Below are 16,214 nucleotides of genomic sequence, written 5' to 3'. Positions count from 1 at the left end.
TAGCAGCCAATTTCTGCACAGCAAGATGTCACAAATGAGGTAAATGGTAAGTTAATCTGTTAGACAGTGTTGTATGAGGGATATATGTTGGCTGGGACATTACAGTGAACCATTCTGCTCTTTAAACAATGCCATGGGATTTTGTTTTGCATCCACTTGGTACGACACCACGTCTGAAAGACTATACCTCCAGTGACGTAGCTCTCCCACAGTTACGGGATGGTGTCAGCTTTCAATTCCCTGAATGGATCTTGAACCTACAACACTAACTCGACTGAAGAGAGCAACAGCTTGTAATGGTGCCGTAAATGTAGTTAAATTTCTCAAGACACTTCAAAGTGTTAGAAAACACAAATTTGATTCTGATCCGCGTAAGACATCGAGGTAGATGCCAAAAGTTTAGTTAAGAGTTGGGTTTTAAAGAGCGTTTTTAGGAGAGAGGAACAGAATCAGATAAAAAAAAAGGCTGAAGTCAGTGTCAATGGTGAAGTAATTAAAATTTGAGGCACTGAAGAGGCTGTAATTAGAGGAGTGCAGAACTCTTGGAAAGTTGTAGGGCTTGAGATTGCAAAATTACAGAGGAGAAAGGCCATGGAGAGATTTGAAATCAAGGATGAAAATTCTAAAATCAAGATTTGTGGTTGCAGTGGTTATCACTGCTGCCTCATAGCGCCAGCGACCTGGGTTCAATTCTGGCCTTGAGTGACTGTATTTGTGGAGTTGGCTGCTTCTGCTGATGTCTGTGGGTTTCTTCTGGGTGCTCCAATTTCCCCCCACAGTCCAAAGATGCACAGGTTAGGTGGATTGGCTATGATAAATGCGCAGTAGCACAGTGGTTAGCACTGCTGCTTCATAGTGCCAGAGACCCAGATTTGATTCCAGGCTTGGGTCACTGTCTGTGTGGAGTTTGCATGTTCTCCCTGTGTCTGTGTGGGTGTCCTCCGGGTACTCTGGTTTCCTTCCACATTCTGAAAGACATGCTGGTTAGCACATTGATCTGAACAGGCACTGGACTGTGGCAACTAGGCGAATTTCTCAGTAACTTCGTTGCAGTTTTAATGTAAGCCTTACTTGTGACTAATAAATAGGCACTTTATAAATGTGCCGAGTTATGGGGATAGCATGCAGGAAAGCGTCTGGATGAGCTGAATGGCCTCCTCCTGCACTGTAGCAATTTTGTGATGAGATCTTGTTTAACTGGGAGGTAACGTGAATCTGTAAGCATGAGATGTTGAAGGATCAATAGGAATTGGTGTGTGATGAGATGGAATGTATGCAGTAGAATTAGGGATGAGCTCAAGTTTACAGAGGGTGGAATATGGGAAACCAGCCAGGAATGCATTGGAAAAGTCAAGCTGTGATATAACACAGGGCATGGGTGATAGTTTCACTAATGGGGGCAGGTTCTACATTTCCTGAGATCCTCAAAGGGATGAGGGGAAGATTTGCAGGATACCTATCATTATAAGAGAATGATTAGACAAGGATAAGACTCTGGAACTGCAAGCAATCAAGAAGAGTATTGTGTTTAGAAGAGGGACAAATCTGTCCCAGACAACTAAAGGTCCATTGACCTAACATCAGCAATAGATGAATATTGGAAACTAAACAAGGACACAGTGGAGGTTAAGTTGTGGAGTACTAACTAATGGTCAGTACCGCGTTATAAGCAGAAAATTTTGTTTGACAAGCCTTGCTGCCTTTCTCAATGTTATAGATTGTGGCACCCCCTATAAGTAATGAAATCACGTGCATTTATATAATGTGTTTCATATCTTTGGGATGTCTCACAGGCAAAAACTATTTTGAAGTGTGGTCACAGTTATGTATGCAATTATAACAACCAATTTGTACACAACAATTAACAGTGGGATTACTAATCAGATAGAGTTGCTGGTGGTGGAAGGATGCAGATTGTTCTTACCACTTGGGGACAACTTTCCCGAATAGTACCAGAGGATCTTTTACATTTGTCTAAACAGACAGATGAGGTCTGTTTCACATCCCATTCAGAAGATGGCACCTCTGACAACGTAACATTCCTTCAGAACTGCATTGGAGATTTGGCCTGGGTTTTTTTTGTACTGATATGGGACTTGAATCCAAATGAGACTCTGACCAATGAACCAAACTACATTTGGTACAATGTACTTCATTTGGAACATAAAGTGTTACACATTGAAAAATGCTAATCAAACTGAGAGCCTGCGGAATTGTGCTTTTTGAGGCAAATAATGAAGGTTTCTTAGACAAGTCACACTGCCAACCCAGAGATGCGACTAATTCTGAGAATAAAGAGCTCTGTTGATCAAGATCAGGAAGAGACGTTGGATTCTTGGACAAAATAATAAATAGTTTCTGAAAGTCTGATGCTGATGGGAAAGGTTATAAGAGGTAAAAGAGATTAACATAGACCAAGACTGATCTTTCTAAAGAGCCTCATAAACTGGATGAATATCACCAATGAAGTTGATCCACTCCTCAAACCAAGATTAACATGGAGGTCCATGGTCACAGGCACCCTCCTAGGATTTAATGTTTATTTATTACTGTCACAAGTAGGCTTACGTTAACACTGCAAGCCCCCTAGTCGTCACACTCTGGCATCTAATTAGCATGGCCAATGCACCTAACCAGCACATCTTTCGGTCTATGGGAGGAAACCAGATCACCTGGAGGAAACCCACACAGACATCGGGCAAACGTGCAGACTTTGCACAGACAGTGACCCAAGCTGGGGACCAAACCTAGGTCCCTGGCAATGTGAGGCAGCAGTGCTAACCACTTTGCCGCCCCTGGTACCTGAAGAGAAAAGCCACAGGACTCCGGGGTAGGTGAGTACATAGATCTGATTGTAAAGAATGAAGGGTTTGATCAAGGGTTGTTGGAGTCCTACAAGTAGGTTGTGCTTGGTTCTTCACTTCTACCTTGCCTGTCTTTCTTCAGGATAAGAGACCTCTAGCTCAGCAGCCGGGTAAGTAAGTATTAAGGAGTGTGGCGGCCTTGCCGACTTCTCTTTATCTGTACTGGTGGATTTCCCTAATGATCTTGCTCACTGTTAGTCAAGGTCATTCATTTTTACCATTTCAGAGTATGTAACTGTTCTGCGCAATGTGTTGGCTGTCTATAACTGTGTCTCTTAAGGCTCAAGGTGTAATTGCTGTGCTTTCCTCCAGTCTCTTAGAAGCTGATTGGCTTTGGCAGATGCTCAAGTCAGTAAGAATTTTTAAGAATTTGTTCTCTGGAAGCAGGTGATGCTGGCAAGGCTGCATTATTGCCCATCCTGAGGGCATCAGTAGACAGCTGGTAAATGTGGGATTGGATTCACATACAGACCAGCCAGTATAGGGGTGGCAGTTTTACTTGAGGGGCATCTGTGAATAATTCAAGTTTTTGCAAATTACGAGATTTATTGAATCCAGTTTCAAAAAATTGTCATGGTTAGAATTGAACTCAACCTCAGGATTACTTGGGCTAGAACCAGGACATTATCTTATCACCATAGGTGTTACAGATTTGGAGCTATGTTTCAGTAAGAGATGAAGCATGATAGATACATGCTTACGTTCTCAAGTGTTCAAAAAGACCTGTGTCTGCCAATACTTCCTGCACCAGCTTTTCCTCTTTCCAGCACAGAGGAGGCCATTCAGCCTATCCAGTCTCTGCTGGATCCTTGCAGGAGCAGTTTAATCTAGTCCCACTCCTCTGTCCTTTCACTGTAACTCTGAAATTTTTCCCTTCTAGTCCTGTCCAATTTCCTTTTTTTAAAAAAAACACAGTTGAACTCCTCTCCTCCACCCTTTTTAGGTTGAGTAAGTAGTCTCACAACACCAGTTTAAAGTCCAACAGGTTTATTTGGTAGCACAAGCTTTCGGAGCATTGCCCCTTGATTAGGTGAGTGAAGAGTGAATGGTAAGAATGAATGACCTTGACTAACAGCGAACAAGATCATTAGTATTGGGAAGAGTGAAGGGGCAATGCTTCGAAAGCTCATGCTATCAAATAAACCTGTTGGAATTTAACCTGGTGGTGAGAGACTGCTTATTGTACCTACCCCAGTCCATTGCCAACAACTCCACATCATTTTGCAGGCTGTGCGTTCCAGACTGTAATCATTACTGCTTTAAGTTTCCCTTCATGTTGCCTGTGGTTCTTTTGCCAATTGCAGTCATTTAAATTGCAGTGTTCACATATTATAGCCGGAACTGCCTGTGTAAACTTGTCACTCTGTCTAGTCCTCCTGGCAATGGAAGTACAGCAGCAACATGTCTGTAATTATGACATAGTTTGCATCATTTTGAATTGTAAATAAGGACATTGATGTTCATAATGGAAATAAAGAGAGACATCAAAATGGATGACAGTGGGGACTGTATACAATCTGTGCGCCCTGGTCCAGCTGTCATGGGAACAGGAATAGGACATTGAGCCACTCGGATCTGTTCTGTCATTCGATTAAAATACCTTTGATTGTAATTTAACTCAATTTTTCCTCCAGTATGTTCCAGAGCGCTAGATATTCTTAAATGTAGTGATCTTGTCCTAGAATATCTTTGTTAGCCACGCCTGCCGCCCCCACCCCCCCCCCCCCCCCCCAAACCACCCCCACCACCACTGACCCCCCCACCAAAAGAACTGCACCAGCTTTTTGGAGCGTGAATTTGATTTCCACCAGTCTTTATGTGAAACTATGATTCTTCAATAATCTGGTTCCAATTTTAAGATGTCTCCTTGAACTGAACATCAGAAGCAATACGGTATGTAGCTTCTTGATTTCCCTTAATCATTTTGAAAACCTTGATTAGGTCACCTTTGAATCCTCTAAACTTTAGGGGATGTAGGCCAAGTTTATGCAAACTGTTTGCTTAATTTAACCTGTACCTTGTCCAAGGCAATTATGTTGGGCTTTTTGCAATACTCATAAGTGAACGCAGCGCTCCGAATGGGGTGTGAGCAAGACTGTACAACTGAAACATCCTCGATTTAAATTCCAACTCCTATGAAATAAAGGCCAACGTTCCATTAGCTTTTCTGGACACGTTCTCTGATTAATGTGGTAACTTGTAGTGGTTTGCGTACCTGAACACCCAAATTTGTTTGCTCCTCCACAACTCCTCGTCCCTTATCATTCAATTTCTGAATTGTCTTTGAGAATCAAAGTGGTTGATCTCACATTGCACTCTAAGCCCCAGTTTTGCCCACTCACTTAAGTCTGTCTATGTTCCTTTTTAATTTCCTTCTCCCATCAACATTGCTTACCGCGCCCCCCAACCTAGCATAATTTGCAAGCTTGGATATATAACTCCCAATTCCTTCACCTATCATTAATATATATGGGAAAACAAAAGTACAGTACAGGAACAGGTCCTTCAGCCCTCCAAGCCGGCGCCGATCATGATGCCTTAACTAAACTTTAAAAAAAACCTTCTGCCCTTAATTAGACCTTATCCCTCTATTCCTTCCCTATTAATGTACCCATCCAGACGCCTCTTAAATGTTGCTAATGTGCCTGCTTCCACCATCTGTTCTGGCAGCACATCCCAGGCACCCACCACTCTTGGCATGAAAAGCTTACCCTGCACATCTCCCTTAAACTCCCCCCTCTCACCTTAAACCTGTGCCCTCTTGTAATTGACACTTCCACCCTGGGAAAAAGCCTCTAACTATCCATCCTGTTGATGCCCCTCATAATTTTGTAGATAATTTTCTATCAGGTCTCTCCTCAGCCTCCATCTTTCCAGTGAAAACAATACTCGTTTATCCAACTTCTCCTCATAGCCAACACACTTGAGGCCAGGCAGCATCCTAGTGAACCACCTTTGCACTCTTTCCAAATTTCCACATCCTTTAGGCACTGTGGTGACCAGAAATGTGTGCAATACTCCAAATGCAGCCTAACCAAGGTTTTTTATATAGCTGCGACATGATTTCCCAACTCTTGTACTCAGTGCACCAGCTGATGAAGGCAAGCATGCCATATGCCACCTTAATCATGTTGGCCGCTTGTTGCCACTTTTAGGGAACTGAGAACCTGCACGCCCAGATTCCTCTATGCTAATGTTCCTAAGGGTTCTGCTATTTACAGTATAATTCATACCTAACTTTGATCCTCCAAAATGCATCACCTTGCATTTGTCCAGATTAAACTCCATCTGTGCCCAAGTTTCTAAGTTATCTGTATCCTTTTGTATTTCCTGACAATCCCTGGCACTATCAGCAACTCCACCAATCTTCATATCATCTGCAAACTTACTAATCGGATCACCCACATTTTCCTCCAGATCATTTATATGTTCCATAAGTAAGTGTCCCAGCACTGATTCCTACAGGAAGTTTTAAAGTTTATTAATTACTGTCACAAATAGGCTTGCGTTAACACTGCAATGAAGTTACTGTCCAAATCCTCTACTCGCCACACTCTGCCTGTTCGGCTACGTTGAGAGAGAATTTAGCAATCCACCTAACCTGCACATCTTTGGAGTATGGGAGGAAACTGGAGCATCCGGAGGAAACCCACGCAGACGTGAGGAGAACGTGCAGACTCCACACAGTCGCCCAAGCAGGGAATCAAACCTGGGCCCCTGGCGCTGTGTGGCAGCAGTGCGAACCCCTGTGCCACTGTAGCGCTGCCACCATTAGCTACAGATTGCCATTCTGAAAAATGCCCTTCCATCATGACTCTCCTCTTGACTTCTCTTTCACTGTCTTCTGTCTTTTTTCCATGAAAAGTTGAGACAACATTAGGTCAGGGATGACCTCCGCTCTTTGCGTATACAGCTTGAATCTCTTTGATCAAATGGTACCTGCTCGAGCCCAGCCTGTTAAACCAGCACTACTTGAGCAGTGTAAATGGAAAAGCTAATTCCCATTAGACAGGCTGGGCTTGCTGTGTGCTGCTATTGTCTATACTTAGTAACTCATCAGTTATGGTATTGATCGGAATGTTTTTAATTTTTAAAATTGTAGAGCTCCCGTATGGTTGGGAAAAGATCAGCGATCCAGTCTATGGTTTCTACTACATCGAGTAAGTTCTCCCCTACCCTCCAGGAAAGGTAAAACTAGATTAGTTTATAGCCTGGTTTTTCCCAGTGTTTTACGTCGAACGTTCTGCTGGAGTTTTCCTCAATGTAATCATTGGTGCTTGCTGTAAGGGGTGAATGTGCCATTTACTCAAGTTGGTCAATAAATAGCTGCTGATTTTCTCTAAGTAATTTGTATTAATTAATTTCTATTCTCTAATTAATTCTCCAATTAATTTCTCTAAGTAAATTACAAATTAATTTGCGTCAAACCCTTTGCTTTCAATGTTTAAATAATAACTAGTCCTGTTGTACTGCACTCATGGCATCAGCCCATCCTTAAAACCCCCTCTGTCTCGAGTAAAATCATCATTTCCCCATTGTCCTTTCCCTGCTTCCTCACACCCTCCATACTTCCACCCTGTCCATCACACACACCCCCCTACACCCGCTACTTGTACCTAAAGTGGCTGACACACTGAGGTATGGTTTTATCACCCTGAACCACCCCCGGCAACTTGCCCAACTGACCAAGTGGCTTTTCGTGGCAGACTTGGCAGCAGGTGGATAAACAGAGTATTTTGATGCTGATTGGTTGCAACTCGATCCAGAGCCATTTAATCCCTGTACAAGATCACCCAGGTAGCGGAGTCCCTGACTCACTCTGGGACTCCTGTGCTTGGGTGGAATGGTGAGGGAGGGGACTTTTGGTAGAGGCGTGTGCTGCTGCTCACAGAGTTAACTTTCTCTCCTTCTGTCACACTCTCTCTTGTTTGCTACAGCCACATAAACCAGAGGACTCAGTTCGAGAACCCTGTCATTGAGGCAAAGCGGAAAAAGCAGCTGATTCTTCAGCGGGACAGTCAGCGAGGGGTGCATGGAGATCAGCGACCAGGTACAGGAACCCGCATTCAAAAATAGAGAACTTGCAATTCTATGCATTGTCTCATCACCTCAAGACATCCCAAGGTATTTTATAGCCAGTGGAGTCCCTGAAGTACAGTCGCTTTTGTAATGTAGGAAACGTGGCCAATTGACACAGGAATCTCCCACACACATGGGTCTAGAAAATAATGAGGGGCATAGATCAGCTAGATAGTCAATATCTTTTCCAAAGGTAGGGGAGTCTAAAACTAGAGGGTGTAGGTTTAAGGTGAGACGGGAGAGATACAAAAGGGTCCAGAGAGGCAGTTGTTTCACACAGGGTGGTGAGTGTCTGGAGCAAGCTGCCAGAGGTCGTAATAGAGATGGGTACAATTTGGTCTTTTAAAAAATGTTTAGACGGTTACATGGGTAAGATGGGCATAGAGGGATATGAGCCAAATGCGGGCAATTGGGACTAGCTTAGGGGTTTAAAAAAAAGGGCGACATGGACAAATTGGGCTGAAGGTCTAGTTTCCACACTGCAAACCTCTATCATAGCAATGAGGTAAATGACCAGAGACTGGGGATGTGAGGCAGACCATTGGACTTCAGAAATCCTTTCTGGTATCTTGGTCAATATGGAAGCCTCAGCTATTTGGGAATTTAATGACAATACACCAGACTTCCTGGTTGCTCTTATTGCTCTGTCAGATTAAGATTTATGCTGGCCAGCTAGCAACGCCCATGTCCCACGAATAAATAAAACAAAAATTATTCAGTGCAGATTTCATAGCTTTCTGTAGTGGGATTTGAATATACCACCTCTGGATTGCTTTATTCCAATTCACAACTGCAGCCAGCATTGACCGTTCAGAGCAAACATATTTCCTCAACTACAATGTACCTGCACCAAACAAAAGTTAAACATCAACTTGCTGCTGATTATCTGTTGTTCTCACATCCCTCTGGACTGGGAATCTACAGAAAGAGCACATTCCTATTCAATTAATCCCCCTCCCATCTCTCCCATTTCTCCCAAATATAGCTTGGAATGGACCTGTGATTAAGGAAATAGTGTTAATATCTCACATTTCCTTCTCTCTTTCACTTTATAAATATGCCTGTTATTTGGTTACACCTAATCTCCGTACATGCACAGTGAAGATTTCCCCACCCCCAGTATCTGCGCATTATATGTAACCTTGATCTGTTTACAATCCATAGAGCTCTCACTGTACAAACAGAAACTGCAGTGAGATGTGTATGTATGTGAGGTATCGGGTCAAAGGTGGCTTTGTAAACATTAGGGGCCCCAAGCGATCTCTGATGTTTCAGGCAGAACAAATAAATGATACTGGCAAATATTTGCTTAGATTAACCACTTGACTGCTAATCCAGGAAGCTGGCTGCCACCCTGAGCTACCTTCCCATTCACCCCCCTGTCCCTCTGCAGTACCCTCTTTCCTGTCACCCTGCCCTCTGCCATTGTAGCTCTCCTTCTGTTCCAAACCTTCAAATCTGTTCTGCCTTTCGGTTAGATTGTGATCTGTGCTTCATTTTACCAGCGTTTGTTCCTCAAATCCTTGCCCAACAGATCTCTCCATCTCCAACTGACCCTGTCATCAGAGAGTTCCAGATTTCCATCACCCTTTCCGTGAAGAAGAGTTTTCCAATTTCACCCATGAACAGCCAGCTTTAATTCTGAGGTTATGCCACCTTGTCCCAGACTCCCCAACAAGAAGAAATAATTTCGCTCGCTACCTTGATCCAATTCCATAAAGATTTTAAAAAGCTTGATTGGATCACACTTGACCTTCTAAACTCATCACACCACAAGCTGAGTTTATTTAAAAACTTTTGGTGTCTTTGAACATCTTGGACACTGGGACACATAGACGTGGATCAGAATCTTCAGTAAATCATGATATGGAGATGCCGGCAGTTGACTGGGACAGGCACAGTAAGAAGTCTCAGCACCAGGTTAAAGTCCAGCAGGTTTATTTGGTAGCATGAACTTTTGGAGTGGTTCTCCTTCATTAGATGAGTGTGCAGTCACCTGATGAAGGAGCAGCACTCCAAAAGCCCATGCTACCAAATAAACCGGTTGGTCTTTAACCTGGTGTTGTGAGACTTCTTACTGTTCGATAGGTGAGGCCATCCTTTTTTAATTGTTGCTTTTTTCATCCTTTCTCCTGCTGCAGAGAGGCCAATGTTTACTCGGGATCCCTCCCATCTTCAGGGGATGCTCATCAGGACCACTTTGCAGAAGAGCACCATGGGGTTTGGATTCACAATCATTGGGGGGGACAGCCCAGATGAGTTCCTACAAGTGAAGAATGTGATTCAGGATGGACCTGCAGCTCAAGATGGGAACATGTTAGCAGGCAAGTGGCATGTTTCCTATTGAAAGCTGTTGGTCACACGTGCACAACACGCACAAAGGCGCGCGCACACAGGTATGCACAGGCACGTACGCACACAGGTGCACACGCGCACACACACATACAGGCACGCATGCGTGCACTAGCATATTAGGTGTGTGGGGAGGGAATTGCTGAGATGAGTGAGACTGGGCAATAATAAACCATGGGGCCTGCAATATAGTGGCAAGTACTGGGACTGGAGATTTCTTCAGTGGGATGGATGCCCCATGATCTCTGTGGGTGTGTGCAGTTGAAGGTGGTAATGGAGCAAAGAACTGCTTAGTAGCTCTAGAAACTGGTTCCAGTGTTTGGATAGGTGCCTGGGGCAGACATTGCATTTCTTTTTATTCGGTTTTGCAGATTTCTTAAATTAGTGTGGAGTTTGTTTTAGTGGGGGGGTAAAGGTCCCATGGCAAATTCAGCATTAGCTCGGTGTGGATCTGGTTGTGTACTCAAATGGTTAACGTGTGTGCTGTGTGATCTTATCTGCAGGTGACGTAATAGTATACGTGAACAGCACCTGCGTCCTTGGTCAGACTCACGCTGATGTTGTGCAGCTTTTCCAGTCCGTTCCCATCAACCAGACAGTGAAGCTGATCCTGTGTCGAGGTTACCCACTGCCCACTGACACCCAGGTGCCAGCTATCGACGTGGTGACTGCCACTCCCATCTTGGACGGACTGCCCGTACCGGGGAAGCAAGCTGTCACTGGGCAGGGCCTGCAGACAGTTCCAGGGCCTCCGGAACACAATGGGAACGAGGTCACTGGCAGTGGCGGTGTCGAGCGTTTAAATGGACCTTACTTGGGCTTGACTGAGGACCGATCATCCATGACCTCGTCAGCTGGTTCACAGCCGGAGGTGCTGACCATCCCTTTGCTGAAGGGGCCGAAGGGTTTTGGGTTTGCCATCGCAGACTCCCCAGCCGGGCAGAAGGTGAAGATGATCTTGGACAGTCAGTGGTGCAAAGGTCTACAGAAAGGTGATGTCATTAAGGAGATAAATCAGAAGAGCGTGCAACAACTGAATCATACCCAGGTGGTGGAGATCCTGAAGGACTGGCCTGTGGGGAGTGAAATATCACTGCTGGTGCAGAGAGGAGGTTTGTCATTTTGTTATCGTCATCTAGACATTAATCACCTTTAGCTCTCGGTCTCGATGCACACTTTTGGTTTCTATATTGTAAAGAACGTTGAGGAACTAGAGAAGAATGCAAAAAAACTCCACAACGCTGATACCAGAATTGAGAGGTTAAACTCCCAGGAAAAACTGAGCAGGCTGGAACTCTTCTTTCTCTAGAAAAAAGGCTGAGAGATGACTTGATGGAAATTTTATGATTATGAAAGTGTTTCATAGGGTCGACTTAAGAAAATGTTGTTATAAAACTAATATCAGTTGTCATAAAAGTGATAGTAACGCATAAATCCAAAAGGGCATTCAGAGAAAAATCTTATGCAAAATTGATAAGAATGTGGATTCCATTACTACAGGAAGAAGTTGAGACAGACTGTATAGATTAATTTAGGGGAAACTGAACTGAGGAGGATGGAGTAGAAGGTTATGCTGTTCACATTTAATTTGATTTATTATTGTCACATGTATTAACATACAGAGAAAAGTATTGTTTCTTGCGACTATACAGAAAAAGCATACTATTCATAGAGAAGGAAACAAGTGAGTGCAGAATGTAGTGTTACAGTCATAGCTAGGCTGTAGAGAAAGATCAACTTAATGTGAGGTAGGTCCATTCAAAAGTCTGACAGCAGTAGGGAAGCTGTTCTCGAGTTGGGTGGTAAGTGATCTCAGACTTCTGAATCTTTTTTCCTGATGGAAGAAGGTGGAACGGAGAATGTCCGGGGTACGTGCAGTCCTTTAATTATGCTGGCTGCTTTGACGGGTGGGAGGAGGCTTGTATGGAGCATGAACACTGGTTTCTGTGCTGTGAAATCTACATAACTGCAATTGGAGCTCAGAGCAAATATCAGTTTTTCCACTTCCATTATATTGCAAATTTGACCTTTTCAACAAGCACTTGTCTGAAAAAGGAGAACGTCTTGGAGCCCAGTGAAGTACACAGCATTGAATGAAATAATGTCAGTTGTGTTGGGAGGGTGGAGCTCTGAATTAAAATGCAAATAATTTTCCTTCTAACCCTGAACAGTACACCGATTCCACTGTGTAAAACACCTGTGTTCGTGTCTTGCTAACAGCTCTGCTGTGTAGAGCTAAGATAAAGGCACAATATTGCAGATGCTGGAATCTGAAATCAAACCATAAAATGCTGGAAAATCTCACGAGGTCTGACAGCATCTATGGAGAGAGAATAGAGCTAACATTTTGTGTCTGGATAACCCTTTGTCAGACCTGTTGAGATTTTACAGCATTCTGTTGTTGCTGCGTAGAACTGAATTCGGATTAAAATTACCAAAGTTTACAGCACAGGAAGAGGCCCGTTGTGCCTGCACCTGCCAAAAACACTAAAGTAAATAGGCTATTCCCATCCACTCTATCCAGGCCCTTCATCTCAATCAAATCTCCCCTCAGCTTCCTCTGTTCCATGGAAGTTAACTCCAGCTTACCCAATCTTTCCTCATAGCTGCAATTTTCCAAAGCTGACAACATTCTCATCAGTCCCTTCTGGGTGTCCTTGTGCAGGAATCTCAGGGAGTTGGTTTGCAGGTGCAGCAGGTAATTAAGAAGGCAAATGGAATTTTGTCCTTTATTGCTGGAGGGATGGAGCTTAAAAACAGCAAGGTTATGTTGCAGCTGTATAAGATGCTAGTGAGGCCACACTTGGAGTACTGTGTACAGTTTTGGCCTCCTCACTTGAGAAGGGATATACTGGCACTGGTGGGAGTGCAGAGGAGATTCAGTAGATTAATCCTGGAGTTGAGAGGGTTGGCTTGTGAGGAGAGACTGAGTAGAGTGGGGCTATACTCATTGGAATTCAGAAGAATGAAGAGATATCTTATAGAGGGAATAGATAAGATAGAAGTAGGAAAGTTGTTTCGACTGCCAATGAAACTAGAACTAGGGGGCCATAGCCTCAAAATAAGGGAAAGCAGATTTGGAACTGAGTTGAGGAGGAACTTGTTCACCCAAAGGGCTGTGAATCTGTGGAATTCACTACCCAGTGAAGCAGTTGGGGCTACCTCATTGAATGCTTTTAAGGCTAAGTTAGATAAATTTTTGAACAGTAAAGGAATTAAGGGTTATGGTGAGCAGGCGGGTAAGTGGAGCTGTGTCCACAGAAAGATCAACCATGATCTTATTGAATGGTGGAACAGGCTTGAGGGGCCAGATGGCCTGCTGCTGCTCTTAGTTCTTATGTACCTTCTTGAATGCAGTGACATCCCTTCTGTAATGAGGTGACCAGAACTACACACAGTACTCAGGTTGTGGGCTAACTAATACTTGAAGTAATTCTAGCTTAACCCCCAGCTCTTATATTCCATGCCTTGAATAATAAAGGAAAGGATTTTGTTTGCATTAATAGACTTGATCTGTTACCTTCAGGGATCTGTGGACATGCAGTCCAAGGTTCCTCACTTGCTGTACGCTTCTCGGCGTTTCCCCATTTATTGTGTATTCCTTTGCCTTGTTTAACCTCCCTAACTCCATCACCTCACACTTCTATGAGCAGAATTTCATTTGGCACTGTTCTGCCCACCTGATCAGATTATGGAAATGGGTTTCTTAACACTGATACCTGGGAGCCTGGTCCTGTTGTCTGAACTTGCTTTTATGTTCCCTGTCTCTCATTCACACTTCTGTAGCATCCACTCCATTTCCTCTTTCCTGGATAGTAATGAATTTTCTATTGTTTTATTACAGGTCCTTCCTCACCGGCTAAAGTTATAAAAACTGTAAGTTTTCCTTTCCTTTTGTGAACACTGGGCAGGGGGACTAGGGGTCCTTTGTTCCTTCCAGTGGGAATAACTGGATTGTTATAGTGTCCCGCAATCCAATCAAAACTTCTCGCAAATGTGAATATAAAGTGTTAGCAAGGTTGTGTGTTGTAACACTGGTTGAAGGTGCTAGCTGTGATTCTTGTCCCTCAGTAGAAGGTTGAGTTCAAGTCCCACTCCTGAAGTTGAGAACTGAATATAAATCAGGAATCAGCCAAAGACCCATGGGGTGAAATGGAGAAAACAAATTTAGGATTGATCTTGGGCAGATTCACATCAGGCAGCGACCAACTAGCGGAATTTCATTGCAGTGTTAATGAAGCCTTACTTGTGACTAATAAATAAAGTTTTTAAAAAAAAATCTGTGCGTGGGCCTCAAATGTTCACAGTTTGCATGTGAGGACCAAGTATGGTGTTCCAAGAGGCAACATAGTGGTTAGCACTGCTGCTTCACAGCGTCAGGGAGCCGGGTTCGATTCCTGGCTTGGGTTGCTGTCTGTGTGGAGTTTGCACATTCTCCCTATGTCTGTGTGGGTTTCCTCCAGGTGCTCCAGTTTCCCCCCCACAGTCTAAAAGATGTGCTGGTTAGGTGCATTGACTCAGAGGCGCCAGAGTGTGGCAACTAGGGGAATTTTTTAGTAACTTCATTGCAGTGTTAATGCAATGAAGTCTTACTTGTGACTAATAAATTAATTTTAACACATGGGTTAGATTTGGGTAGCTTAGTGGAGGCAAAAACCACAGAACCATTCCATTTACAGTGGGACGTTAGGGCACTGCATCTTTCTGAACAGGTGATGTCGGTGGTAGGGAAATGAATGTGATAACAGGACATTTGGAAAATAATGGTAGAATTGGATATGGATTTATGAAAGGGAAATCATGTTTGACAAACCTGCTGATAAGGGGTAAACAGTGGATGTGATGTATTTGGATTTCCAGAAGGCTTTTGATAAGGCCCCACATCAGAGATTATTATGCAAAATTGGAGCACATGAGATTGGGACTTATATATTGGCATTGATTGCCAATAAATAAGCATTTATTTATTAGATCATGGACAGAAAACAGCAGGAATAAATGGGTTATTCTCAGGTTGGCAGGCTGTGACCCCGTGGAGTATTGCAAAAATCAGTGCTTGGGCCCCAAATATTCACAGCTTGGATGTGGGGACCCAGTGTATGCTATTCCAAGCTCCAGGTTTGCAGACGACACAAAACTAGGTGGGATTGAGTTGAGAAAGATGCAAAATGGCTTCAAAGGGAATTGGGCAAACTGAGTGGACAAGAACATGGTATATAATGTGAAAAAATACTACCTACTTCAGTAGGAAAAACAGAAATGCAGAGTATCTTTTTCATAGAATTTGCCCATCGAGTCTGCACCCTCCACAATCCCACCTAGTCTCCATCCCCACAATCCCATGTATTTACCCTAGCTAGTCCCCTGATACTAAGGGCAATTTAGCATGGCCAGTCAACATAACCTGCACATCTTTGGACTGAGAGGAAACTGGAACACCTGGAGGAAACCCATGCAGACATGGGGAGAATGTGCAAACTCCACTCTCAATGACCCGAGGCCAGAATTGAACTTGGGTCCTTGGTGCTGACGCAGCATTGCTAACCACTGTGCCACCATGGCACTCATAAATGGTTTTAAAAAGTGAGAGATTGGGAAGTGTTGATGCCAAAAGGAACCTGGGTGTCCTTGTTCATGAGTCACTGAAAGCTGACATCTAGCAAGCAATTCGGAAGGCAAATTGTATGTTGGCCTTAGTGCAAAAGGATTGGAATACAGGAGTAAAGATGTCTTGTTGCAATTGCATATTGATGCAACTGCTCATGAAGAATTGCATGCAGTGTTGGTCTCAACTAAGTGAGGATATATTTATTGTAGAGTGAGTGCAATCAAGGCTGAACAAACTAATTACTGGGATGGCAGGATTATCCTTTTGAGGAAAGATTGAGAAGACTCTGGAGTTTAGAAGTTAATTTTTGC

General features: G+C 43.6%; 1 protein-coding gene across 4 annotated transcripts in view; it reads left to right on the top strand.

The window, feature by feature from the left end:
• The window catches only part of LOC145356803 (membrane-associated guanylate kinase, WW and PDZ domain-containing protein 3-like), a 121,305-nt gene that overhangs the window by 80,791 nt on the left and 24,300 nt on the right, over window positions 1-16,214 (top strand). For all 4 annotated transcript variants that reach the window (XM_080209685.1, XM_080209684.1, XM_080209687.1 and 1 more), the window contains 5 exons: window positions 6,967-7,024; window positions 7,802-7,914; window positions 10,085-10,267; window positions 10,799-11,407; window positions 14,140-14,171. In XM_080209685.1, the coding sequence (XP_080065811.1) occupies window positions 6,967-7,024; window positions 7,802-7,914; window positions 10,085-10,267; window positions 10,799-11,407; window positions 14,140-14,171 (995 nt within the window). The remainder of the gene's footprint in view (window positions 1-6,966; window positions 7,025-7,801; window positions 7,915-10,084; window positions 10,268-10,798; window positions 11,408-14,139; window positions 14,172-16,214) is intronic.

This window comes from Carcharhinus amblyrhynchos, chromosome 22 (genome assembly GCF_965287045.1).
Source record: "Carcharhinus amblyrhynchos chromosome 22, sCarAmb.v2.hapA, whole genome shotgun sequence".
NCBI classification, from domain to species: domain Eukaryota; kingdom Metazoa; phylum Chordata; class Chondrichthyes; order Carcharhiniformes; family Carcharhinidae; genus Carcharhinus; species Carcharhinus amblyrhynchos.
Note: the sequence above shows the minus strand (reverse complement) of the source record. Positions and strands in the feature narration are given on the sequence as shown.